The sequence below is a fragment of the Eriocheir sinensis genome, chromosome 9, assembly GCF_024679095.1.
Source record: "Eriocheir sinensis breed Jianghai 21 chromosome 9, ASM2467909v1, whole genome shotgun sequence".
NCBI lineage: Eukaryota > Metazoa > Arthropoda > Malacostraca > Decapoda > Varunidae > Eriocheir > Eriocheir sinensis.
In genome coordinates this window covers 2,977,105-3,002,560 of record NC_066517.1, presented here as the reverse complement: position 1 = coordinate 3,002,560, position 25,456 = coordinate 2,977,105, and the positions used below count along the sequence as shown (strand labels likewise).

The following is a 25,456-nucleotide window of genomic DNA, read 5'->3' as shown; positions in this document are numbered from 1 at the left end:
TGTATGGGATTTAAACACCCCAGGGGAAACAGAGGGAGTGTGGTGGTGCCCCTGCTGGTGGTGGTGATAGTGGTGTGGTGGTGGAGTGATGATTTGAACCACCCGTGAACTCTTATCAACGTGTCATCTCTACCGTGTTGCAAGCTCCGACGATACTTCCGCCTAGGCTAGTGGATGCTTGTATGTTTTTCTTGTTTGTTTATATTTACCCATTTTTTTTTTTTTTTTTACTTTTTCTCTATTGTGTCTCTGGCTCTCTATCCCCTTTACCTAGTTACTATTGTTGCAGTGTTTTTCTTACGGTTTAACTAAGGCAATACAATAACGCGGGCCACTATACTTTTTTTGTCTTGCTAGGCTAAAGGGTTTGTTGTTTGCTATGTTTGACTACTCTTTCTTGTCTCTGGCTCTCTACTTTATCCCGTTTATTTGGTTATTATTGTTGTTGTATTTCTCTTATAGTTTTAACCAAGGCAGTACAGTAATGTAAGCTCCCATTTTTTTTGCTAGGCTAATTGGTGTGTTGTTTGCCATTCTTGTTGTTTATTCCTGTCTCTGGCTCTCTATTCCGTTTACTTGGTTATTATTGTTGCCGTGTTTCTCTTACTTTAAATAGGGCAGTACAATAATACAGGCTATCAGTTTTTTACGAGGTATTGTTTGTTATGTTTGGTGTTTACTTTCTCTGTACTCCATCCCGTTTACTTGGTTATTATTGTTGCAGTTTTTTTTTTCTTAGTTTCAGTAACTAAAGCAATACAAACATGCAGTCTACCATGTGTGTGTGTGTGTGTGTGTGTGTGTGTGTGTTATCTTGTTATGCTAAAGAGTGTGTTATTTGATATGTTTGTTGTTTACTCTTTTTTGTCTCTGGCTCTTTACTTTATCCTTTTTTCTTGGTTATTATTGTTGCACTGCTTTTTTTGCGGTTACAAGGAATGCAAGCTATTGGGGGAAGGCTGTTTACTGATGTGCGCGTTAATTCTGTGACTCGGTTTTTCATTATAACAAAGGTGTAGCCTGTAATAGTGTCCATGAATGTACTTCTGTTCTCTTATGGACTTTCATCGAGGTCTGGATCATAGTAGTTCCAAAAATGTGCTACCGTCATCGTGTGTAATTTTTTTGGGGGCGTGGGGCGGTTCAAGTGGTTCAGGTATATAACAACACTATTTTGAGAACAATTGGTGCCTGTAAGAGGCAAAATGACGGGAAGTTGGAGGTAGTACTTACAAACACACAGGTGCTAGTCTCTCCGAACACACAGGTGCTCGTCTCCCGCAAGTGTTGCTGAGTGTACTGATAGTAGTCTAACTCTAGTGACACCTTCACCTGCAACCAAACTCCATTTGGTTGTTATTAGTTACAGTATCGGGTTGGGTTCGGTTGACTTTTAATTAGTCAGGGAGTAGTTGTAGAGTGCCGAATAGCCTATTGATTAATTAAATGGGCTCTTAGACATGAACGGTTATTAGATTTCAGTAGTATATTTAGACCCATTCAGTTCAATATGGGTGTCCAACTGGTTATATATCGGAGGTATTAATTATAGTGGAAGTAACAGTGTTAGAGAAAGGAGGAGAAAGATAGAATATAGAATTGCTCATGTTAACCATTTTCTTTAGCCGAGATTCATCTGTTCGGCATAGAAAACGTTAGTAGCCTGTTTCATCAAGGGTAAACCTTTTATTTCTTGCTCCTTCACATTTACTTTGCCCTCCCTTCTTCTATCCTTCCCTGCTTCCACTCCCTCTCTCCACCCAAACCTCCCTCCCTTCCTCTTATCCCTCTCTTATCTCCCTGCCTCCACTCTCCATCCAAGCCTCACTTATCCCTCGCTCCCTGCCTCCACTCTCCATCCAAGCCTCACTTATCCCTCGCTCCCTCCCTCTTATCTGCCCTCTCACCCTTCCCCTCTCCATTCCTCTTTGCTGGACTTACCTTGAGCACATACACGTTGTCGCTGTCGTGGTAGAGGACGGAGAAGCGCGGGTCCTCCGTGATCAACAGGTCCCCGTGAGACAGCAGCATGTGGTTGTTGGGGTCCTGAGGGTCCAGCTTCAGCCAGATGGCCGGACCGAGCTCCCCCGCCGCCACCTGTTGAGTGTATCGAGATGAACCACCTGTTGATGTATACTGAGGGGTGGATTGCTTAGTTGGTTTACCTGTGCTGTTATGGCTCGTCTTTCGTCTTACCTTTTAACTGATGACTGATTGTCAGTGATTGATTTAGAGCCCTTTTACTTATTTATTTATTTATCTATTTATTTAATTGTTTGATGGTTGATTTGAAGGTGTATTATTATTATTATTATTATTATTATTATTATTATTATTATTATTATTATTATTATTATTATTGTCTAGCATTTAATATCGCTTCTAGCTCTATCCCATTCATTGATTTATTTATTCAGTTGGTTATTTATTTACGTACCTATTTATTCATTCAGTAATTATCGATTGTTTTTATAAATGTTGTGTTTTTAATACGTTGGTATATTTTTTCGTATCTCATAGATGTCCTAAAGTCTGTTGCGGGATTAGAGAGAGAGAGAGAGAGAGAGAGAGAGAGAGAGAGAGTCACAGTCACCTGGCACACAAGCTCCACTGTGTTGCCCTCCTCGGCGACGGTACCCGGCAGCCACCACACTCGGGGCAGGCCGCTGCTCCACGCTCCTGAAGGGGAAAGAAGGCTGGGTTAGGGTTTCTCAGTGGTAAGTTGGGGAGGGTGGGAGCCCTGTAGCGCCTCGTCCTTTTTTCCTTGTCGCTCATAAGATGTCTGGCCTTTGTTCCGTCGTCTGACCGCTAATTCACTTTTTTTTCTTCTTTTCTATAATGGTTAAGTACATTATACATATTTAGCTTCCAGATAATAAATCCAGAAAGAACTATATATAACGCCTGTTTCGAATGAGGAGAGTAGAAGAGAGGGGAGTACTGTTTATAGATAGCGCAAGCGGAGATCAGAGAGGGGAGTAAGGCAAATGTGAGGGAGAGGAAGGTAGTTGTGTATAATGAGCACCTACAATGAGGAAAAGGAGAGGGGAGAGCTGAATATAAATGGCGCTTAATACGAGTTCCCGTGTTAATGAATGAAGTGTCTGAGGTAGGCGGCGTGGGGTAGGGAGGGAAGAGGAGAGTTGTGGGAAGGTGTGGGTCAGAATTAATGAGTCTTGGAGGCTGTGTAAGGCAGGGAAGGTTAATAGCGCTGTCAAGACGCCGGCAGGGAGGGAGGAAGAACACGCGACTTGTGCACTACAGGGAGGTCTACACACACACATACACACACACACACGTACATCGGAAAAGCAAGGATTATCTGTTTACCTAACTAACTTGGTGTATGTTTTCAGTGCCGTATCTTAAAGTATTCACACACACATACACACACACACCAGTATGTCTCAATTTAGAAACACATGCTAGTTGATCCAGTTTGTTTTATTCTAAGGAAACATGTACAAGCCTATACAATAATGTGAATAATTAAAGATATTAACCGATAGATACATAGATAGACATGCATAATGAGATACAAAATAGTACGTAGTAACCAATTGCTAATGGTGAAGGTGTGAGATATATTTGTCCCAGTATGCCATTTAAATTTCTCTTGCAGTTAGAGTATAGGCTGTAAGCTATAGAAATTTATCTTCTGTGCCTGCTCTCCCTGGTTTCTTGGTTCTTTTTCACTGTTATGTTCTTTAATTCCTCTTTATCTGACTGGCTTTGTGTTTCTCGTATACTCCTATTTTCTCTCAGTCTACATTAAAACGCTGGTCAAGAGAGAAAACGTAAGAAATACCTGTTATCAAGACGTAAACTATAGTAAAAATGATGAAAGGGAAGGCACGTGCTTGTTAGGTATTGGGAGGGTTAGTAGAATATTACAAATAAGGGAGAAAAGGCTATGAGGCGAATGAGAGAGAGAGAGAGAGAAGGGGGGGGGGGGTTAGTGGTAGGTCATTCTGTTGTGAGAAAGCAGACCGAAGATGAGCCATAGAAGGGAGAGAGAGAGAGAGAGAGAGAGAGAGAGAGAGAGAGAGAGGAGTCGACTCATAAGAAAGGAATAAATGAGAGAGAGAGAGAGAGAGAGAGAGAGAGAGAGAGAGAGAGAGAGAGAGAGAGAGAGAGAGAGAGAGAGACTTATTAGGGAGAAATGAGAGGGGAAAGGGAGAAGAGTATAAAATTATGTAAGAGGAGTAAGAAGGTAAACTTAAACAAAAAGAAGAAAAGACGGCTCAGCAAAGGGTCAGTATATGTAGTACAGAATGTTAATGTTTGAAAGTGAAAGAGTTTAATGTATATAAGGAATAGTTATAAAGAAAAAGGATGAGTGTTTGACAGGTATTTAGTTATCATCATCATCATCAGTAGTAGTAATAGCAGTAGTAGTAGTAGTAGTAGTAGTCAGGAAAGGGTTATCATTAAAGGGGATAAGCCAGAAAGAGAGAGAGAGAGAGAGAGAGAGAGAGAGAGAGAGAGAGAGAGAGAGAATCAGATCAAGCAAAGAAGAAAGAAGGCGATGGAATCCGAGATAAAAGAGGGGCCCCGGGCAGAATAATTGAGAGAGAGAGAGAGAGAAAGTATAGAGGAGTCCAACATTAGTCCTTCCTCGCTCACGCTCTCTTGATTAATGTGTATCCTTCACCCCTTTTATGGCTCCTCCTTTACCAGCCTCCTCCTCCTCCTCCTCCTCCTCCTCCTCCACTCACGCCGGTGTGTGTATGTGTGTGTGTGTGTGTGTGTGTAGAGCACCATATGAGGAAAGAATACTACTACTCTCATCATACATGCTCTCTTTGTCCTCTCCTCCTCCTCCTCTTCCTCCTTCTCTTTCTTCTTTTTTATCCTCCTCTTTCTCCTCTCCCTCCTCCTCTTTCTCCTCTTCATCTCTTCCTCTTCCTCTTAATCTCCGCTCTGTATACACAATGCTAGGGACAGTGTTTTGTCTTAAAAAAAAAAATAAAGCTAGCGATATATTTCCCAGTGATGCAGTGCTTACTGCCAGTGATTTACTAAGCTCCAAACAGACCGTAGCAGAGGCAATAGGGCGCCAAGGATTTATGCTCACTGGGAAAACACATCAATCTTTCTTTTTTTGCGGAGGGTGGGGAGGATGGAGAGAGATTGGGTAGACACGTGCTTGCAAGGATAACGTATTTATTTTTATCCTACCCTCTCGTTTTCTCTTGTTTAGTGTTCCCAAAAGCCCTCAAATATTTGTTTTAGGGTGAGGGATACAAGGCCCGTATTTTTAAACATATCGACTCCTCAATTATATCGCCATTTTTTTTTTTTTTCAAGACAACACACTGTCCCTAGCATAGTGTATACAGAGCAGAGGTTAAGAGGAAGAGGAAGAGTTGGAGAAAGAGGAGAAAGAGGAGGAGGGAGAAGAGAAAGAGGAGGAGAAAATAGGAGAAAGAGAAGGAGGAAGAGGAGGAGGAGAAGAGGACAAAGAGAGCATGTATGATGAAAGTAGTTTCCTAGTTGAAAAGTTCCTGGGATTTCCATGGACTGTTTTGTGATCCAAGTGATAGTTTTACACGACTTCTGCATCTTGAACGGAAAAATCACCCATAAAGACCCGGTTAATCTTCTCTGTAGCCTTGAGAAATAGTCGCACTGGGAGCCTGATACGTTTAATAATGCGGGTGGAAGTTCTTGCATGGGACACATATCGTCAACTCGTAAACAAACTGGCCAAGTAATATTTTTGGGTTATTTACAGGTTTTTAACTAATTTATTTTTTCATCATGTGGCGGTGCACCTTTTGGTAGAGTTGTCTTAAGTTAATTTAGGGTGTGAGTGCCTTAAAATCTGCCTCAACTCTTCTGCCAATAGTATGGAAATTGAGAAAAGTTTTATATCCATGAAAAAAAAAATGACACTGGCAGTTTATTTATTTAGGTGGCGAAATACATTTGTCTTTGCTCCCTCCGTTAGGGCTTTGGTCGGTATTCTTTGACGCTTCCGCCTTTCACATCAACTATTTCCAAAGGCCAAAAAGGAGATCAATCAGGTTCTAATAAGTGTTTTCTTAGGTTCTTGGTAACAAAAGAAGGGTCAAACTGTCACCAGGGTCATAAAACTGCCCCTGGAAATTCCCACAGCCTCTACGAAAGCCTTGTCAAATGAGTTTACTTGGGCTCCGGAAGGTTTAAGAATACGACCCTTTGTTTTTCAGTGTCCTCTGTGGAGGTAATAAAAGTCGGGCCAGCAAGGTGTGGGTGTGGGCGCCGAGGAGTGGCCTGGAGTGGCTCAAGCGATGTCTGTCTGTGCCCGACGTGGATTTGGGCCCAAGTATTCTCTTACTAGCCTTATATGGCTGGCTTAGAGGAGGGGGGTACGAAGGGGTCAGGAAAGGGATGAGGGGGCAAGGGAAGGCATGAGGTGGGGGTGTGAGAGAGGACTAGAGAAGGGGTGAGAAAGGGAGGGAGGTGCTAAGGGGGGTGAGGGCAAGGGCTGTTCGCTAGGTAACAATCGTAATCTCCCTCACTTATCTCCGTGTGAGCCCCGGGGCTCGGCGCGTGAATAGGATTGGAACGTCTTTTGTCTGGCTCAAACCCTTGTGGCGGTGTTGTCCCCTGAGGAAAGGCGTGAAAGGAGGAACATTGCACCCGAGTATATATTTTGCCATCGCTAGTAGTAAATATTTTGTAGCCGATGAATAAGATTAGAACGTCTTTTGTCTGCCTCAAACACCTTGTGGCGGTGTTGTCCCCCTGAGGAGAGGCGTGAGAGGAGGAACATTGCACCTGTGTTGAGGGAGGACTATTGCATATGCGACTATTATTAATCAGTTCTAAAAGTGGCAAGGTAAGGTAAAGTTGGGGGCAATCGCTATAAATAGTTGCGCGTTGTCACTCCTAAAAGTGGCGAGTATCTTATTTGCCAGCTAGTAAATATTTTGCAGCTGGTGATGCTTGAAGATACTTTGGTAGAGTGCTCGCCGAGGGGAGTGGAACTTTAATTCGACGTTTCTCACCCCTAGATTTGCTCCATATTTTTCAAACACAGTTGAAGATGCCTCTCTTCGTCTCAAGACGATCATGCAACTCATTCAAGTCGCTGATCATGATTGGGATAACCTTCACCATCCTTTCTGACCTGAGAATGTATTTCTTTCTTTTAAGTCCGTAGTCTCAGACTATTTCGGCTTTCATAACAACTATTTCCAAAGTCACTAAGGAGATTAGTCGGGTTCTCATGAGTGTTTTCACGTTCATGGTGCATAACACCCTTGACGAGGAGGTTTTTATGTGGGACTGGTGAAGCCTCAGAAGTGACTGTCAGTCTCACTCACTGGCCTTGAGGGCCGTGAAGGGAGAACCGTCACGCTTCTATAGAAGGCAAAGCAAGGTAGCCTACCTGTAGCCCTATGGGAGGTGGAGTAACAGGGAGTGCCACGGTTCACCAGCGCCACACCTCACCTGGCTCACCTTGCCGCATGACTCAGGTGGCCGGCGTCCGTCCGTGTCCAGTGAGGCGACACGGAGGTTAGGCACAGGTGGGTCAGGTGAGGCGCCGCCGGGAATAGGTAACATGACACCCGAGCCACCGCCTCACCCCTTCCCTCCCCGCCCACCTGTGTCCTGAGAGAGAGATGTTGAAGCACGACTCTGTTCACTCCTCCCGATCAAGAATTCGTGTTTATAATCTGCTTGGAGTATCTTTTTACCATGAAGGATTCTCTTAATTTTGCTTCCCTGTTCATGTTCCATTCCTGCGTGTGTATGAAAAGCTACTGATGTTACATGTATACTGTCTAGCCATACACCTCGTTATTTTTTCCTTCACTTTCCTTTCAGTCGTGAGTATGTTTTTTTGTTTTTTTTGTGCTCATATCCTCAGACGCATTCAGTTCTCAACAACTATTTCCAAGGTCACAAAGGAGGTTAGTCGGTTTCTCATGAAAGTTATTCACTTTCATGGTGCAGAGGTCTTGTCTAACTATTACTAGGCTCATAAAACTACCCATGGAAATACTAACACAACAACCTCTACCAAAGCCTTATCAAATGTATATGTGTTTAAGCCCCGAATGTCAGAATATGGGCCTTGAATCGTATATCTTGGTGCATTGTAGCCAAGTAAAGACGTTTCAGATGTTTCAGATGGAGGTTAAATATCATTATGGATGGGTAAGGCAGATGCTGGTAAATAACTAGTCCCCAGGAAATGCCAGGTATATAAATAAGCAGAAACCATCGCGTCATATCCTTGTGTATTCTTGAGAGGTTCCAGCATGCATACGAAAGCTCATAGCAGTCTGATCATTCATTGCATTATGGCCTGATGGCGTTTCATGCTTGCTGGTAATGTTGCTGGCTACGTGTTGTGTTGCATATGTTTGGAGACGTCTGGAGGAGGAAGGGAGGGAAGGAAGGAAGATGAATGGAGGATGAGGAGAGGGAGAGAAGGAGATAAGTGAAGATAACTAGTGAGGAGAGGAAGGGAGGGAAGGGAAGAAAGTGAATGGAGGATGAAAAGAGGGAGGGAAGGAGATGAAAATAGAATTAGTGAGGAGAGGAAGGGAGTGGAAGCGAAGCGAAGATAGAAAGAAAGCGAAGATAGAAAGGAAGGGACGAGAAGGAGGTGAGTAAAAGACAGAGAAGACGAGGAGATGAGTGAGAATAGAAGAAGAAGAGACATGAATGAGACAGGGATAAAAATGAGAGAGAGAGAGAGAGAGAGAGAGAGAGAGAGAGAGAGAGAGAGAGAGAGAGAGAGAGAGAGAGAGAGAGAGAGAGAGAGAGAGAGAGAGAGAGAGAGAGAGAGAGAGAGAGAGAGAGAGAGAGGCTGAGGAGATGAGTGAGGGGCAAGGAGATAAGAGGACAGGGAAAGGGAGGATAACGAAGGAGATGAGCGAGTGAGGATGATGAGACGGGAAGGAGGAGTGAATTAAGATAAAGCGGGAGGAGAGAGACGTAGAATAATAACTCACTCATTCCTCGGTGACTTGAAATCCTTTGAAGGTCACGTGATTAGACTTCGTAATGTGACAAAGCGGATCATAAATACAACGAGGGAAAGATAAAGAAAACAAAGTACGGTAGGAATTCGAGTCTATTCCCAAATATGACTAAGAGGAAACAGAAGATACCAACCAAGTTCACCCGACACTGACCGCTATTTTGGCCACATTTCTTTACTCTCTTTTATAGTAACAGTGCTCAGCGGTTTTTTTTGTATTCGTATTTTTTTGCCCTTGAGCTGCTTCGTTTACTGTAAAAAAAAGAAGCAGAGGAAACGAAGTGATGCGAAGCCGAACAGAACATTTACAGATGGAGAAACTTGTAATAGGAAGATACCAAGTCGAATAGAACATTGCATTATAGACAGAGAGAGCAAAGACAGGCAAAGCAGCTTGAAGAAAAAGAGGAAGAAAAGAAGCAGAGGATACTAAGAGATACGAGTCCAAACAAAACATTTCCAGATGGACAAACTTAGTAATCGGACAAAGCTGCCTAAATAGAGTCGAATAGAACATTGCATTATAGACAGACAAAGCAAAGACAGGCAAAGCAGCTTGAAGAGAGAGTGAGAAAAGGAGTGAAGAAGAGATATGAAGCCAAACAGTACAATTTCAGATGGAGAAACTTGGTAATAGTTGCCTAAATAGAGAATCGAATAGAACATTGCATTATAGATAGAAAAGGAAAGGACAGGCAAAGCAGGTTGAAGAAAAAGAGGGAGAAAAGAAGCAGAAGAAACAAAGACATACGAGTCCAAACAAAACATTTTCAGATTGAGAAACTTATGGTCGTATTACAAGACATTTCGCCGCCCAAGAACACATATTTGACAAGGCTTTCGTAGGAGTTGTAGGCATTTCAAGTAGTAGTTTTATGACCCTGGTGGTAAGTTTGACCCTTCTTCTGTACCGTGAACCTAAAGACACACTCATTTGAACCCGACTGACCCCCCTCTTTGGACTTTAGAAATAGCTGATGTGAGAAGCGGAAGTGTCTTATAATACCGACCTTAGTAACAGGACAGAGCCGTCTATATATAGTGAGTCGAACAGAGCATTGCATTATTGGCAGACAAAGCGAAGACAGGCAAAGTAGCTTGAAGAGAAAGAGGGAGAGAAGAAGTAGACGAAACGACGAGATATGAAGTCGAACAGAACATTTCCAGATGGAGACACACACAGTAACAAGAAAAAGCTGCCTAAATAGAGAGAGACGGGAGGAAGGTAAACGAAAAACAGGGAAAGGAAGTAGTGTGGGTTTAGTCTCTACTTTTTTTTTTTACAGCCAAGGAGTCTGTTCAAGGGGATAAAAAAAGAAACAAATATGAAAAAAAAGCCTGCTACTCACTGCTCCTAAAAAGAGTTAGAGGAGTGGCCGAAAGATAAACTGCTCATGTTTGCTAAAAGGAAACACAGATATACTGATCCGAGTAGAATACTTCATAATAGAGAGACTTTATTCTAATTGGACAAAGAAAACTTACAGAGAAAAGAATAAGGAGGGGTAAAAGAAAGGTAGTAAAACGTGTTTCCTCCTCGGATGGGATAAAAAGGAAACATAATACATAGCTAGAGAGCCAAACAGGATATTTCCTTATATAGAGAGATGTACACTTTATAATGAGGTAGTAAAGAAAGGTAAATAAGGAAAGGTAAATTAAAGGTAGTAACACGGGTCTCCTCCTTGGATGGGATGAAAAAGAAACATTTATCGCTAGGAAACCAAACAGAACATTTCCTTATAGAGAGAGACTTTATAATGATGTAGAAAAGAAAGGTAAATAAGAAAAGGACAAAGAAAGGTAGTAACATAGGTTTCCTCCTCGGATGGGATGGAAAGGAAACATAGAAAGCTAGGGAGCCAAACAGAACACTTCCCTTATAGAGGCTTTATAATGAGGTAGACGATAAAGGAAAGGTAAACGAGGAGAGGTAAAAAAAAATCCAGCAACACGGGTTTCCTCTTCAGCTGTTCATGTCCGGAATAAAAAAGAAAACAAATACGAAGCCGAACAGAACATTTCCTTATAGAAAGAAAGACTGCATGAGATAATGAGATTGGATAGAAAAAAAAAGCTAAATAAGGAAAGGTCAAAGAAGTCCAGTCACACGGGTTTCCTCTTCAGGTGCTCATGTCTGTGATAAAAAAGAAAACACAGATACGAAGCCGAACAAAACATTTCCTCATAGGGCGAACCTGAACGAGCGATGACAGCGATAATCGGGGACAGCATCACGACGATCCCCTGGAGGGTCGCGCGCGTGGCCTCTGCGGCGGCGGCGACCCCTTCCTCGTATCGGGCAGCGAGGCCATAAAAGCCGTGCAAGGCCAGGGAGACAGGGAGGGAGAGAGAGAGGGAGGGAGACGGGGAGACTATAAAATGTGTACAAAGGCAGGCAGGGAGGTGGAGAAGCAGATAATGGAGGAGGTGGAGGAGGAGGAGGAAGAGGAGGAGGGAGAAAGGCTATAAAAATCAGACAGGCAGAGAAGTAGACTGGAAGACAGACAAGAGAAGGAGGAGGAGGAGAGGGAGTTAAAAATATTGAGGAGGGAGATAAGCAGGCAGGCAAATAGTCAGAGAGAGAGAGAGAGAGAGAGAGAGAGAGAGAGAGAGAGAGAGAGAGAGAGAGAGAGAGAGAGAGAGAGATATAACAGTATCAAGCATGAAGGCTAACAGAAAAATATGTAGACGGAGGAAGAGAAACAGGAGAAGAGAGGAGGTAAAAATAAAAGCCAGGAAGCATATTAAAGCAGAGAGAGAGAGAGAGAGAGAGAGAGAGAGAGAGAGAGAGAGAGAGAGAGAGAGAGAGAGAGAGGGGGGCAGGCAAGCAGTTATGGAGAAGGCAGAGAAAAAAGAAAACAGAAGAAGGAGGAGGAGGAGGAGGAGAAGAGAGTTACAAGTGAAGCGTTAGGGAGGAATGGCTATATACACTTGCTCCCCACTTACTCCCAGATCTCTTACTCGATAGACTTAAGTGGCGGCGAGCAGCGGAGGAGAGGCGGGTTTCTTGGGGCGGAGATTGTGTGCCGATAGTAGAGACAGTAACAGGAGGGGAGGCAGGCAGAGGTAGAGAGCCATCTTCTTAAAAATTTCGGCGCCCAAGCACACATAAATTATTTGGCACGGTTCTCGTAGGAGTGTTGCGCATTTTCAGGGGCATTGTTTAATGACCTGGTGGTAGTTTGATCCTTTTTTTGTACAAAGAACCTAAAAACACATGAAAACCAAATTGATATCCTTTTTGAGGTTTAGAAATAGTTGATTTGAGAGGTGGAAGCGTCTGAGAATACCAACCATAGAGTCATTCAGCCAGCCAGGTGGTAGAACAGGTATGAATGAGGTATACAGGTAGGTTAGTTTAGGTTAGGTTTGGTTAGGTGTGGGTTTAATGGGAGGGGGTAGGTCGTGTGCCGATAGAGGAGACATTAACAGAAGGGGAGGCAGACAGAGGTAGAGAGTCACCCAGCCAGCCAGGTATTAGTACAGGTATGAATGGGGTATACAGGTTGGGTAAGGTTAGGTTATGTTAGGTGTGGGCATAGGTTTCTTGAGGTGCAGATTATGTGCCGATAGAGGAGACAGTGAAAGAAGGGTGCAGAGGTAGAGAGTCACCCAGCCAGGTATTAGTACAGGTATGAATGGGGTATACAGGTAAGTTAAGTTAGGTTAGGTTAGGTGTGTGTTTTATGGGATTGGGGAGATTATGTGACGAAAGTGGAGACATTAACAGGAGGGGAGGCAGGCAGAGGTAGAGTCACCCAGCCAGCCAGGTATTAGTACAGGTATGAATGGGGTATACAGGTAAGTTAGGTTAGGTTAGGTGTGTGTTTTATGGGATTGGGGGAGATTATGTGCCGAAAGTGGAGACATTAACAGGAGGGGAGGCAGGCAGAGGTAGAGTCACCCAGCCAGCCAGGTATTAGTACAGGTATGAATGGGGTATACAGGTAAGTTAAGTTAGCTTAGGTTAGGTGTGTGTTTTATGGGATTGAGGAAGATTATGTGCCGAAAGTGGAGACATTAAAAGGAGGGGAGGCAGGCAGAGGTAAAGTCACCCAGCCAGCCAGGTATTAGTACAGGTATGAATTGGGTATAGAGGTAGGCTAGGTTATTTTAGGATAGGCGTGGGTTTTATGGGGGTGAAGATTATATGCCGATAGCGGAGACAGTAACAGGAGGGGAAGCAGTGGAGGAGGAGGAAGCGGAGGAGGAAAATATGAAGTGTTGAACTATATATTACAATAGTCGAAAAGGAAGGAAGGAAAAAAAGGCAGAAGGATAGAAGGGAGGAAGAAGAGGAGGAGGGAAGTATAGAAGCATGAATGGGGTATGCAGATAGGTTAGGTAGGTATTGGCAGACGCTGATTTGTAGATTTTATAGCGACGATTGTGGTGTTGCTTGAACCGAGACATCTATAGCTGGACCTTCATTTGATATATTTGTAGGAAAATGCCAGATAGAACAGTAATGAATGGGCTAAGCAGGTAGGTTAGGTTAGGGATATAAGCAGACCTTGATTTGTAGATTTTCAATAGTAAAGGTTTTGGTGTTATCAGAGCCATGACAACACTAGCTAGACCTTCATTTGACAGATACATAGGAATACATAGGAAGAACAGACACCAGAAGACCTATCGGTCTATGGCGAGGGTGTCTGTTTACTACCGCTACTACTAGTAATCTACGTGTGGTAGGACAGGACAGAAAAGATGAAGGCTCCTCCCCACCCACCTCTCCCTCCGGCAACGTGCCGGCAGGAAATAGTTAGAAGAGAACACCATGTACCTTTAAGGAAGAAAAGGACATGGAAATTTTACAGTAAAGAGAGAAATAAGAGGAAATTACTACCCTTAACTTACACTACTGGTAACCTAAGCTGTGGGGGAAAATGACTTCATTACATAAAAACATAAGAACACAGAAACACAAGGAGAATGGAAGAGGACGAGTGGCCTACACAGGGCAGCCTCAGGATCCCCCCTAATACTCACGATGGGTGAGGTGTAGTTTCAGGGGCACAGGTGGAGGCTTGATCCTCGTTTTACCGGCGGTACTAGGCACGGCACCAGTAACCTGTCACCTTACTGCACCCACACCTCACTCCACCTGTCATGCGGACATTAACTGTTGCTTTACTCTATTGTTAACTTACGCTACTTGCAATCTAGGTTGTGGGGGAGAATAATATGAATTTAGGTTGACGTCTTGCTGCAATCTGTCTGAAAACATACGAAGAAGGGTCAGTATAATCTTATATCCCTGAAGTACTTATCCAATGAAGACTTGAAGCTATTGATACTCTGTGCGCTAACAACTGACGGTGGGAGTCTATTCCAGTGATCGACGACTCTATTATTGAAAAAACTTTTGCGCACCAATGTGTTACATCGGTTTCCCTTTAACTTCATACCGTTGCTGCGTGTTATTGTGTTGGTGTCTCTCTGAAATAGACTATCTGGGTTAATATTGTCGAATCCATTAAGGATTTTGAACACTTCAATTAAGTCCCCTCTTATCCTTCGCTTTTTTAGGGAAAACATATCTAAACGCTTTAAACGCTCGTCATATGGCAAGTTTCGGAGCGCTGGAATTTGTTTGGTTGCTCGTCGCTGTATCCTTTCTAGTAAAACTTGATCTTTGATATAGTTCGGTGACCAGAACTGAACGGCGTATTCTAGGTGTGGTCTTACAAATGCTATATGTAATCTCTTCATAAGTTCGGGTGATTTATAATCAAAGTTTCTTGAGATTAATCCTAACATCATATTGGCTTTTTTACTCGCTGCAGAACATTGATCACTCATTTTAAGAGTGTTACTGATAATGACACCAAGATCCTTTTCTTGTTTTACATCGCTGAGCTCATGTCCTTGAATCTGATATTTAAAGTTAGGATTTTTTTTCTCCTATGTGCATTACTTTACATTTATCTACGTTAAAACTCATTTGCCATTTTTCGCTCCAGTCGGCAAGTCTTATTAAGTCTGATTGAATCTTTTCGCAACTTTCACTGTTCATTACCGTACCTCCTAATTTGGTGTCGTCGGCGAATTTGGCTACTTTTGATAGAATATCAGTTTCTAAGTCGTTCACGTAAATTATGAATAGTGTTGGCCCCAGGACCGAACCTTGGGGCACGCCACTGGTGACGGGTTGCCAGTCCGATGCTTCACCATTAAGAACTACACGCTGTTCTCTGTCGGTGAGCCAGTCATGAATCCACGCACATAGATGGTCGTTAATACCGTGGGAACGCAGTTTAGAAATAAGTCTAATGTGAGGAACTTTATCAAACGCTTTCTGAAAATCTAGGTAAATTACGTCATATGGGCTTAGGGCGTCCCAATATGTATAAACATCGTTGAAAAAAGTTAATAGGTTGGTAAGGCAAGACCGATTACTACGAAATCCGTGCTGACTATCAGTTATCAGACTATCAGACTATCAGATGGAACAGGTATGAATGGGATATACAGGCAGGTTAGTTTAGATATAGGCAGACTGTAACTTTTTTTTATTGGAACAGTGGCGGTGATATTACTCTCAAGACGACTCGGGCTTCATTTGAGATCTCTATAGAAAAAACAGATTGAAGGGATTTTTTCTTTTCTTTTATGTTGCAACCTACTCGTGTCTGTTTCCTCTTCTAACCGTCAAAATGGGACAAATGGAAATGAAAAGAGGAAGAATAAAATGATATGTAAAGTGTGAGAAGAGGGAAGGGAATGAAGGGAAGGGAAAGGATTGGAAGAGAAAAAGGGTGAAATGTGTGAGAAGAGGGAAGGGAATGAAGGGAAGGGGAAGGATGGGAAGAGAAAAAGGGTGAAATGTGTGAGAAGAGGGAAGGGAATGAAGGGAAGGGGAAGGATGGGAAGAGAAAAAGGGTGAGAAGTGTGAGAAGAGGGAAGGGAATGAAGGGAAGGGGAAGGATGGGAAGAGAAAAAGGGTGAGAAGTGTGAGAAGAGGGAAGGGAATGAAGGGAAGGGGAAGGATGGGAAGAGAAAAAGGGTGAAATGTGTGAGAAGAGGGAAGGGAATGAAGGGAAGGGGAAGGATGGGAAGAGAGAAAGTGCATGCAGAGGAGGAGGTATAAGAGATGAGGAAGGATGAGGGATGAGGAGAAACACAAGGAGAATAAAGAGGAGGAGGTATAGGAGATAATGAGGGATGAGGAGGAGGGAGGAGAAATACAAGGAGGAGGAGTTGTTAAGAGAAATGAGGAATTGTTGGGGATGAAGATAAGGGAAGAGGAGGAAGAGGAATAAGAGATGAGGTGTGAGGGAATAAATGAAAGACCAGGAGGAGGAGGAAGAGGAGGAGGAGGAGTGTGAGAGGCATCAGCACCAACATCACTTTCCCAACATCAACTCGTGGCTGCCAAGTGTTCACTACTTCTCATCTTCGACAGCCATTCCCTCTTTCCTCTCTGGCCATTCATCCCGCCTGTTTTCCTTGGACCTTCCCTTCCCCTCTTACCCCTCCTCCTCCGACTCTTGCTCCTCATCTTGTTACTCTTCCCTTTAATTTCTATCATCCAATTCTATTTCTTCCTTCTTCGTTTTTCTTTTTCTCTTCCTTATTTCTTTTTTTTCTTCTTTTTTTCTTCTTTTTCTTCTACTACTACTACTACTACTACTACTACTACTACTACTACTACTACTACTACTACTAATAATAATAATAATAATGATGATGATGATAATAATAATAATAATAATAATAATAATAATAATAATAATAATAATAATAATAATAATAATAATGAAAATAATGAAAATAATAATAATAATAATAATAATAATAATAATAATAATAATGATAATACCCTTACTTTTAACTTTCTTCTTCTTCTTCCCATCTCCTTTATTCTCTTCTCTCATCCTGATAACACTTTTTTAGCCTTCCTTTCTTCTTTCTCTTCCTCCTTCCTTCTATCCCCCCTGTCCTTCCTTCCTTCCATCCCTTGCGACCATTGTAATATACAGTTCAACACTCCTTACTTCTCCTCCTCCTCCTCCTGCTCCTCCCCCTCCTCCTCCTCCGCCAATAGCGCCGCACGGAGCTTCGGAAAGTCTACAGCGTGGGCGTTCAATTTCTCACGCCGTAAGTTATTGGTTTACTAAATCTTTCTCTCGTGTTTGGGTTTATTTTCCCGCGCCGTGATTTATGCTTCCTCCCAGTCAGGGTGAGGAAGACGTGTTTTTTTTTACTTCTCCTCCTCCTCCGCCTCCTTCGTCTTCTTCTATTTCTAGTTTGCACTTCTCGCAACTCCTTGAAAGATATTTATGTGGAGGGAAAATCTAAATAAGAATAGGAGTGTGTGAGGAACAAGAGAGAAGTTTATGCCTCAGTACGTTAATGAATGAAACTCTAATAATTGATAGGAATGTGTAAGAGTAAGAAAAAAATATGTAAAAAGCACAACGCAAACGCTTTTTAAATATAGCCTCACATTCATTGATTTGTAGATCACGAAGAAAAAGAAAAAGATGAGAAAGAAACAACAAAATAAAACTAGCAATATACGCAATAAGCAGTGAACTAAAACAAAAGAAACAACAAAACACGAGAAAAAATCCAACCTAACCCTTCCCCAGGTGATAGATTTCAAACCAGGTAAGGACACACACACACACACACACACACACACACACACACACACACACACACACACACACATACCGCCACCCTTTTCGCTGTTTTACAAGACAAAAGACAAACGGGGCGTCTCTTTGGAAGTTTAACTTAAGGAGACACACCCCTTTCTCTCTATGTCTCTGTCTCTCTGCGTCTCCGTCTCTCCCTGTATCTGTTACTCCCTGTCTCTCTCTGTGTCTCTGTCAAGCTTGAAGTGAACGGGCAATAAAAAGACCTCCCAAAATTAGTTTCCTTGACGTTTGGAGAGAAAATGGGAGCGCGAGGAGGAGGAGGAGGAGGAGAAGGAAGAAGAAAAAGAAGAGAAGAAGGAGGAGGAGGTTCTTTAAACTATTATTTTTTTTGTTATATAGGAAAGAAGGATGATAGAATAGAGAGAATAAAGAGGGAATAAAATAAAGGAAGAGTAATAAGAAAGAAGGGAAGAAACAAGGAATGGTAACAAAAAAACACTATATTTCAGAGAGAGAGAGAGAGAGAGAGAGAGAGAGGAAGGCGGGGTGGGGTGGTGGGGGTAGAGGGTTAAGAAGGAAGGTGCGAAGATATATTTATGGAGGGTTGAGTGAAATAGGAACGAAGGTGGAAAGGGCTAATGGAATACTAATGTTTGGAGGGTGAGAATGGTGAGGTGATGGTGATGGAGGTGTGGTGGTGAAGCCGTGCCGTGGTGAAAGAGACGAACGAGCACCAGGACACTCACCACACACACACACACACACACTCACACGACCCACAACAACAAACTGAACGTGTCGAGGCATAGAGGTATATGATAAGACAACGCGTAGGACTTCTTCAGGTATTGAGACATAGATTTATATAGATGCTCGCCTGGCAGGTAAACGTTTCGGGTCTCTCTTCTTCTTCTTCTTCTTGTCCTCCTCCTCCTCCTCCTCGCGCTCCCCATTTTTCTCTGCTAACGTCAAGGAAACTAATTTTGGGAGATCTTTTTATAGCCTGTTCACTTCAAGCTTGACACAGAGAAAGAGAGAGAGACAGGGAGAGACAGAGACGCAGAGAGACAGAGACATAGGGAGACAGAGGTGTGTCTCCTTTAACGTATGAGGCTCTCATTACGACTATTTTTCAAGGTCTCAGAGAAGATTAACCTGGTTTTCAAGGGTGTCTTTTCCGTTCATGGTGCAGAAGTCATGTAAAACTATCACTGGTATCACAAAACAATCCGTGATAATCCCAGCAACTTCCACGAGAGACTTTTCAAACCAACGGACTGAGCAGCCGATACGTTTAAAAGTACAGATTCAACCCTCCTCGACAGTCAGCGGCCCCGTGAAAGCATGACTGTGACACACTGGCGACGAGAAATAGCATGGAAAGTCCTTATTGTCGGTGGCCAGGGGTCGGGAGAGGCGCGGCTATCGGAGACAGGATCACGGGGGTAACTAGGCTATCGTGGAGGGCATCTTGACGCTATCTTGTCCCGCCGGTCAAGTGCTTTGTCACCGGGAGGATCAGAACTCGTATTCTCAGACTCTTTCTGCTCTCACACTATTTCCATAGGCCACAAAGGGGATTAGTCTGGTTCTCATGAGTGTTCTTCACGTTCGTGGTGCAGAAGCCTTGTCAAACTATCACAACGCCCATTAAAGTATCTATGGAAGTATTAACACAACCTCTGCACAACCCTTTTCAAATACTGCAGTGTGTAAGCTCCTGAAATGAATATGGGCAAGCAGCTACGAATAGGATTTCAATCCCTCCCTTATTCCCCGACCTAAAACCTCCACCTGCCTGCCTCCCCAAAATTTCCTCTAGCTCAAGGGTTTTCAACTGGTGGGTCGCAACCCCCTTGATGGCGGGTCGAAGAGAATTAACAGGTCGCGAAGCCATGCTAGAAACAAACGGTTTGGGAGAATAAGTTTTATAGTCGTTTAGAGATCATTTTCAGTGCTTTTATTCTGCTGGAGCTATATGCCTCTGCTGGTGAGTGTTGAGAGAGGACATCAGAGTATCTTCTGGGGCATGTCATGGCCGGGTAAGGGTTTAAATTTGTTTATTAAAAAAAATGTGATTCAAGCTACTGATATCAGGGGGTCGCGTGGGTTTCAAGCTATTGGGAAAAGGGTCGCGAGTGTAAGAACGTTGGGAAACACTGCCTTGTTTCTCTGTTTCTCGATGGTTAGTTGATAGCAGATCCATAAAATAGGAGAGCTTGGCCCACTTGATCACAAGTGTCGCAAAATTCATATTGATGCTGACACAGTAGTACTTTTTAGGGTGTGCTCTAGGTACTTCTTCGAAATCTTGACGTTATCTAGAACACACACAAAATAAACTATTATATCAGCGTCAGTCTGAATTTAGTAGCAACATGGCGCCTGTGATGAAGCTGGCCGGACTCTCTCAGGCTTTGGGTCATATCCTTTAACATTTCGGCCCCCAAGCTTACACAACTGACAAGGCTTTCATTGGGGTTTTGGACATTTGGACATTGCCAGGGGTAAGAACATAAGAACATAAGAACATAAGGAGTCTGCAAGAGGCCGGTTGGCCTATACAAGGCAGCTCCTGTACACTCAACCCCACCTAATCTCACCATCCATGGCTTTATCTAACCTCTTCTTGAATGTATCTATGGTATTGGCACCCACAACATGGCTCCCAAGCCTGTTCCATTCGTCCACCACTCTATTAGTGAACCAATTCTTGCCTATGTCTTTGTTGAATCTGAATTTGTCTAACTTAAAACCATTTCCACGCGTCCTACCTGGCTCTTTCACTCTCAAAAAGTTGTGTGACCTTCTGGTAGTCTGACTTCTTCTGTATCATGAACTCAAAAATCACTCATTAGAGGCCGAGTGATCTTTTCGGCCTTTGGGAATAGGTGATGTGAGGCGTGGAAGCGCCTGAGAGTATCGATCTATGGCTCTGCTCCAGACCACTAACCTGTCCAAGAATTTATCAAGTCATTCTCTCTACTGCTCTGTTTGGCTAATTGCTTTGGTTGGGTTAGACTAAAAAGAGTTATGAATGATGATGATGATGCTCTCTCTCTCTCTCTCTCTCTCTCTCTCTCTCTCTCTCTCTCTCTCTCTCTCTCTCTCTCTCCTCAAGAATTCCTCCCATCTTCGTCTTCTCTCCTCTCCACGACAGTTGGCTAATGGCCTTCAACACCTGTCCCTTCACCCGTATTTTTTCAGATAACTTTAGGTTTATTTTCTCATTACTCTCCTTCACTGCTTCCTCCCGCGAAAATTCCTCAGCCTGTCATTCTCTCTATACTACTCGACGGCTGGGTGGTATTCATCGCTGTCTGTAATATTGTTTCTTATCATCATCATCATTTTTTTCTTCTTTTTCTTCTTTTTCTTTTTCTTTCTTCTTCAATATCTTATTTTTTTCTTCTTCTTCCTCTTCTTCTTCCTTCTCCTCCTCTTCCTCTTTCTCGTCGTCTTTTTATCTATTCTTCCTCCTCTTGTTTAATATTTTTTCATTATTATTATTATTATTATTATTATTATTATTATTATTATTATTATTATTATTATTATTATTATTATTATTATTATTATTATTATTATTATTATTACTACTACTACTTTTTTCCACCCTCATTCTGTTAATTTTCTTCCTCATCTTATGCCTCCACTACTTTTCTTTTTATTATCATTATTCTTTTTTTTCTTTTTTCTTTTCATCCTTCACCACATTAAAATATAATTACCTCGATCTATTTTTTTAACCCTCGTTCTCTGCTTCCTTCCTTCCTTCCTTCATTAATGAATGAATGAATGAATGAATGAATTAATTATTAATAATTAGAAGACTGGAAGATGGCGAACGTAACACCGATTTTCAAAAAAGGAGACAAAAGCGTTGCATTAAACTACAGGCCCATAAGTTTGACATCAGTGGCAGGAAAAATACTCGAAAAGATTATTAGAGACAAACTTGTTAAGTTTCTTGAAGACAATAATATAATCTCCGACACCCAGCATGGCTTCAGAAACAAGCGCTCCTGCCTAACGAATTTATTAGACTTCTTCCAAGGTATATATAAGAACTGGGATGCCCACATTCCCAGTGATGTTATATACCTGGACTTTCAGAAAGCCTTCGACAAGGTACCGCACGAGCGACTCCTTAAGAAACTGCACTCGGCGGGCATTGGAGCCAATCTGTTCGCGTGGATAAGAGATTGGCTCACCGCCAGAAAACAACGAGTACTACTCAATGGACAGCCTTCCGATTGGCTTCCAGTCACTAGTGGAGTGCCTCAAGGGTCAGTGCTGGGACCCATTCTCTTCATCATATATATCAACGACCTCGAATCAGGACTGAAATCCACAATATCGACATTTGCTGATGACACCACGGTGGGTGGAAAGGCCCTCACAAAGACCGACTGCGAAATCATTCAGAAAGACCTCAATCACATTATCGAATGGTCGGAAAAATAGCAAATGTCCTTTAATGTTGACAAATGCAAAGTCATGCACATTGGGTCCAGAAATAGTAACCACACACATTATGAATGGGAGACCTCTGCAAGCGATGCAGGAGGAAAAGGATCTTGGAGTCACTATCAGCAGTGACCTGAAACACGCGAATCACTGTAAAAAAGCATTCGACAAAGCCAACACTATGCTCGGGTTCATAGCGAGGAACTTCGAGTGTAAAACGCCAGACGTGATGCTATCCCTGTATAATTCCATGGTAAGACCACACCTCGAGTATGCAGTACAGTTCTGGTCTCCTAATTACAGAAAGGACATTGATTTACTGGAAAGGATTCAACGACGCGCCACGAAGATGATACCAACCTTAAGGGCTCACCCGTACGAGGAACGACTCAAGCGACTCAATCTCTTTACATTGGAGAAAAGACGCCTACGAGGGGATATGATTCAAGTCTTCAAGTATCTGAAAAAAACTCAATAACGTCGATTACTCCAAATTCTTTGAACTACAAACCAACCTAAGAACTATAAATAACGGTTTACCCATTCAGTCTAGTCGATGTAACACAGACAGCGGAAGGAGTTTCTTTACAAACCGAGTCATCCGCCACTGGAACAATCTTCCTTCAGAAGTAGTAAATGCGAATACTATCAACTCCTTCAAATATAGAGTCGACCGTCACTTCGCTGCGTCGGGAGTAAACTGAATATTGAGGTGGTTTCATCTGCTCCTCGATATCGAGGTGCTTTCATCTGCTCCTCAATGTCGAGGTGCTTTCATCTGCTCCCCAGGCCCCAAGTGGCTGTCGAGCAGATTAAATCACCAAAGCGGGCAACCTCGTAATGAGCCAATAGGCTTTCTGTTGCTTGCATTTCCATGTTTCCATGTTTCATACTCCAGCCCACCATTCTCTCTCCCTACTTCTCAAAGGCAGCCTGATCATCACTTCCCTTCTTCCTCTCTTCTTACCTTCCTTCCTTCCTTTCTTCCTACCACATCCCACCATTTTCTCTCCCTACTTTTCAAAGGCAGCCTGATCATCACTCCCTTCCTTCCTCCCTTCTTTTCTTCCTTCCTTCCTTTCTTCCTACCTCAGCCCATCATATTCTCTCCCTTCTTCTCAAAGGCAGCCTGATCATCACTCCCTTCCTTCCTTCTTCCCTTCTTACCTTCCTTTCTTCCTACCTCAGCCCACCAGTCTCTCTCCCTACTTCTCAAAGGCACCCTAATCATCACTTTCTTCCTTCCTTCCTCCCTTCTTTCCTTCCTTCCTTCCTTTCTTCCTACCTCAGCAACACCATTCTCTCTCCCTACTTCTCAAAGGCAGCTTAATCATCACTTTCTTCCTTCCTTCCTCCCTTCTTTCCTTCCTTCCTTCCTTTCTTCCTACCTCAGCAACACCATTCTCTCTCCCTACTTCTCAAAGGCAGCTTAATCATCACTTCCTTTCTTCCTTTATTCTTCTTTCTTACCATCCTTCCTTCCTTACTACCTCAACCCACCGTTCTTTCTCCCTATCATCACATCCTCCCTTCACCTGTGTCGCTTTACGCCTATTTTTTACCGATTATTTGCCTCGTTCTTTGTGGGTCTCGTCTCTGCGTCTCGTTACTCTTACATTAGGCAGTGTCTTGGCGCCGTCGCGGTCGTGTTAGACGCGGCTTTGTTGGCTACGTGATGCATCGGACATTGCTCCTGGCGATACTTTTGGCCTGAGTGTGTGTGTGTGTGTGTGTGTGTGTGTGTGTGTGTGTGTGTGTGAGAGAGAGAGAGAGAGAGAGAGAGAGAGAGAGAGAGAGAGAGAGAGAGAGAGAGAGAGAGAGAGAGAGAGAGAGAGAGAGAATAGTAATAATAATAATAATAATGATAATAATAATAATAATGATAATAAATGAAGAAGAAAATGATGAAGAATGATAATGATAGAAGAAAAGGAAGAAGAAGGAAAAGAAGGAGAAGAGAAAGAGAGGTGTAGAGGAAGTATAAAAAGAGGAAAAAGAATTAAGAGAAAAGGAATGTAGAATAAGTAATAATTATAATAATATGATAAAGGAAAGCAGAAGAGGATAGAGAGGAAAGATAGAAGCAGAAGAGAAGCAGGAGGAGAAGAAGGAGGAGAATGAAGAGGAACACGACAACGACGACGACAATGATTAAGATAGAGGAGGAGGAGGATGACGACAACAAAGAAGAAGAGTCGGAGGAGGAGGAGGAGGCCTATGTTTGTTGTTTGTTGGCACGTTTCACACAACTCTTTAGCACAAGATGATGCCAACCAGCCAGCCAGCCACACACCACCGCTTCTTGCCTGCACACATTCTGGCATTGTTTAGTGGTTTATTATCATGGTCAAGGAGACGTCTGGGTGGAGGGGGGACGGTTGGTTGGGGGATATCACGCGCCTTCTTCACCTGGCAACAAGTGCTCTGGGTGACGCACTACGAAAATCAGCTTCGGAAAGGAAAACCAGCAGCGAGAAAAAGAACAGGAAGAAAATTATATGAAATACGAAAGAGCGAAAAGAGTGAAAAGAAAAAAAGAAAGAAAAAGAAAGACACCAATAGAAAATAAAACAAAGAAAAAAAGCAAGAAAATTATATAACAGCAGAAAAGAACGAAAGGAAAGAGAAGAAAAAAGAAAAAGGACACCAATAAAGAATAAAACAAAGAATAATAAGAAAAAAATTATATAAAAACACAAAAGAACGAAAAGAAGAAAAAGTTAAAAGAACAAAAAAAATATAGAAAATAAAATAAAGCATATATAATCATACAAATAAAATTAAATAAACAAAAAAAAAAAAAAGAAATAGATAAAGAAAATAAACAAAAACTCGTACCGTATCATCACAGGTCAAGGTAAATACGGTGAAGAATCCCCTCCTGTCCTATCCTTGTTTCTCGTGTTGAGGTTGATAGGTTTGAAGCTGAAGTCAACGCCCACCTATCTGTTAACTAATCAGATGTTGTTTTTGTTCACCTCTTCTCCCTCTTTTTCATTCTCACTTTCTGTTCTTTTTCATCATTTTTCTTTCGTTCTTATTTTTTTTGTTCTTGTTCTTCTTGCTCTTGTTTTTGTTCTTCTTGTTTTTGTTCTTGTCCTTGTTCTTTTCTTGTTTTTGTTCTTTTTCTTCTTCGTCTTCTTTTATTTTTACTTTCTGTTCTTTTTCATCATCTTCATTTTTCTTCTTCTTTTTCTTCTTCTGCTTCTGCTTCTTCTGCTTCTTTTTCTGCTTCTTCTTCTTCTTCTTCCTCTTCTTCTTCTTTTCATCCTTCTTCTTCCTCTTCTTCCTCTTCCATCTACTTCACATTCATTTCCACCTCCTCCTCTCACGTCATCACTCCCTCCTCTCTTGTCACGTCAGATAATGTCACCTTGGCGAACTCTCCCTC

General features: G+C 42.5%; 1 protein-coding gene across 2 annotated transcripts in view; it reads right to left on the bottom strand.

Annotated features, from left to right (window-relative positions):
* LOC126995848 (lachesin-like) overlaps positions 1 to 25,456 on the bottom strand; it is an 81,909-nt gene that overhangs the window by 10,740 nt on the left and 45,713 nt on the right. For both annotated transcript variants that reach the window (XM_050855727.1, XM_050855726.1), the window contains exons 3-4: positions 2,594 to 2,679; positions 1,942 to 2,097 (exon numbers count right to left, since the gene is read on the bottom strand). In XM_050855727.1, the coding sequence (XP_050711684.1) occupies positions 1,942 to 2,097; positions 2,594 to 2,679 (242 nt within the window). The remainder of the gene's footprint in view (positions 1 to 1,941; positions 2,098 to 2,593; positions 2,680 to 25,456) is intronic.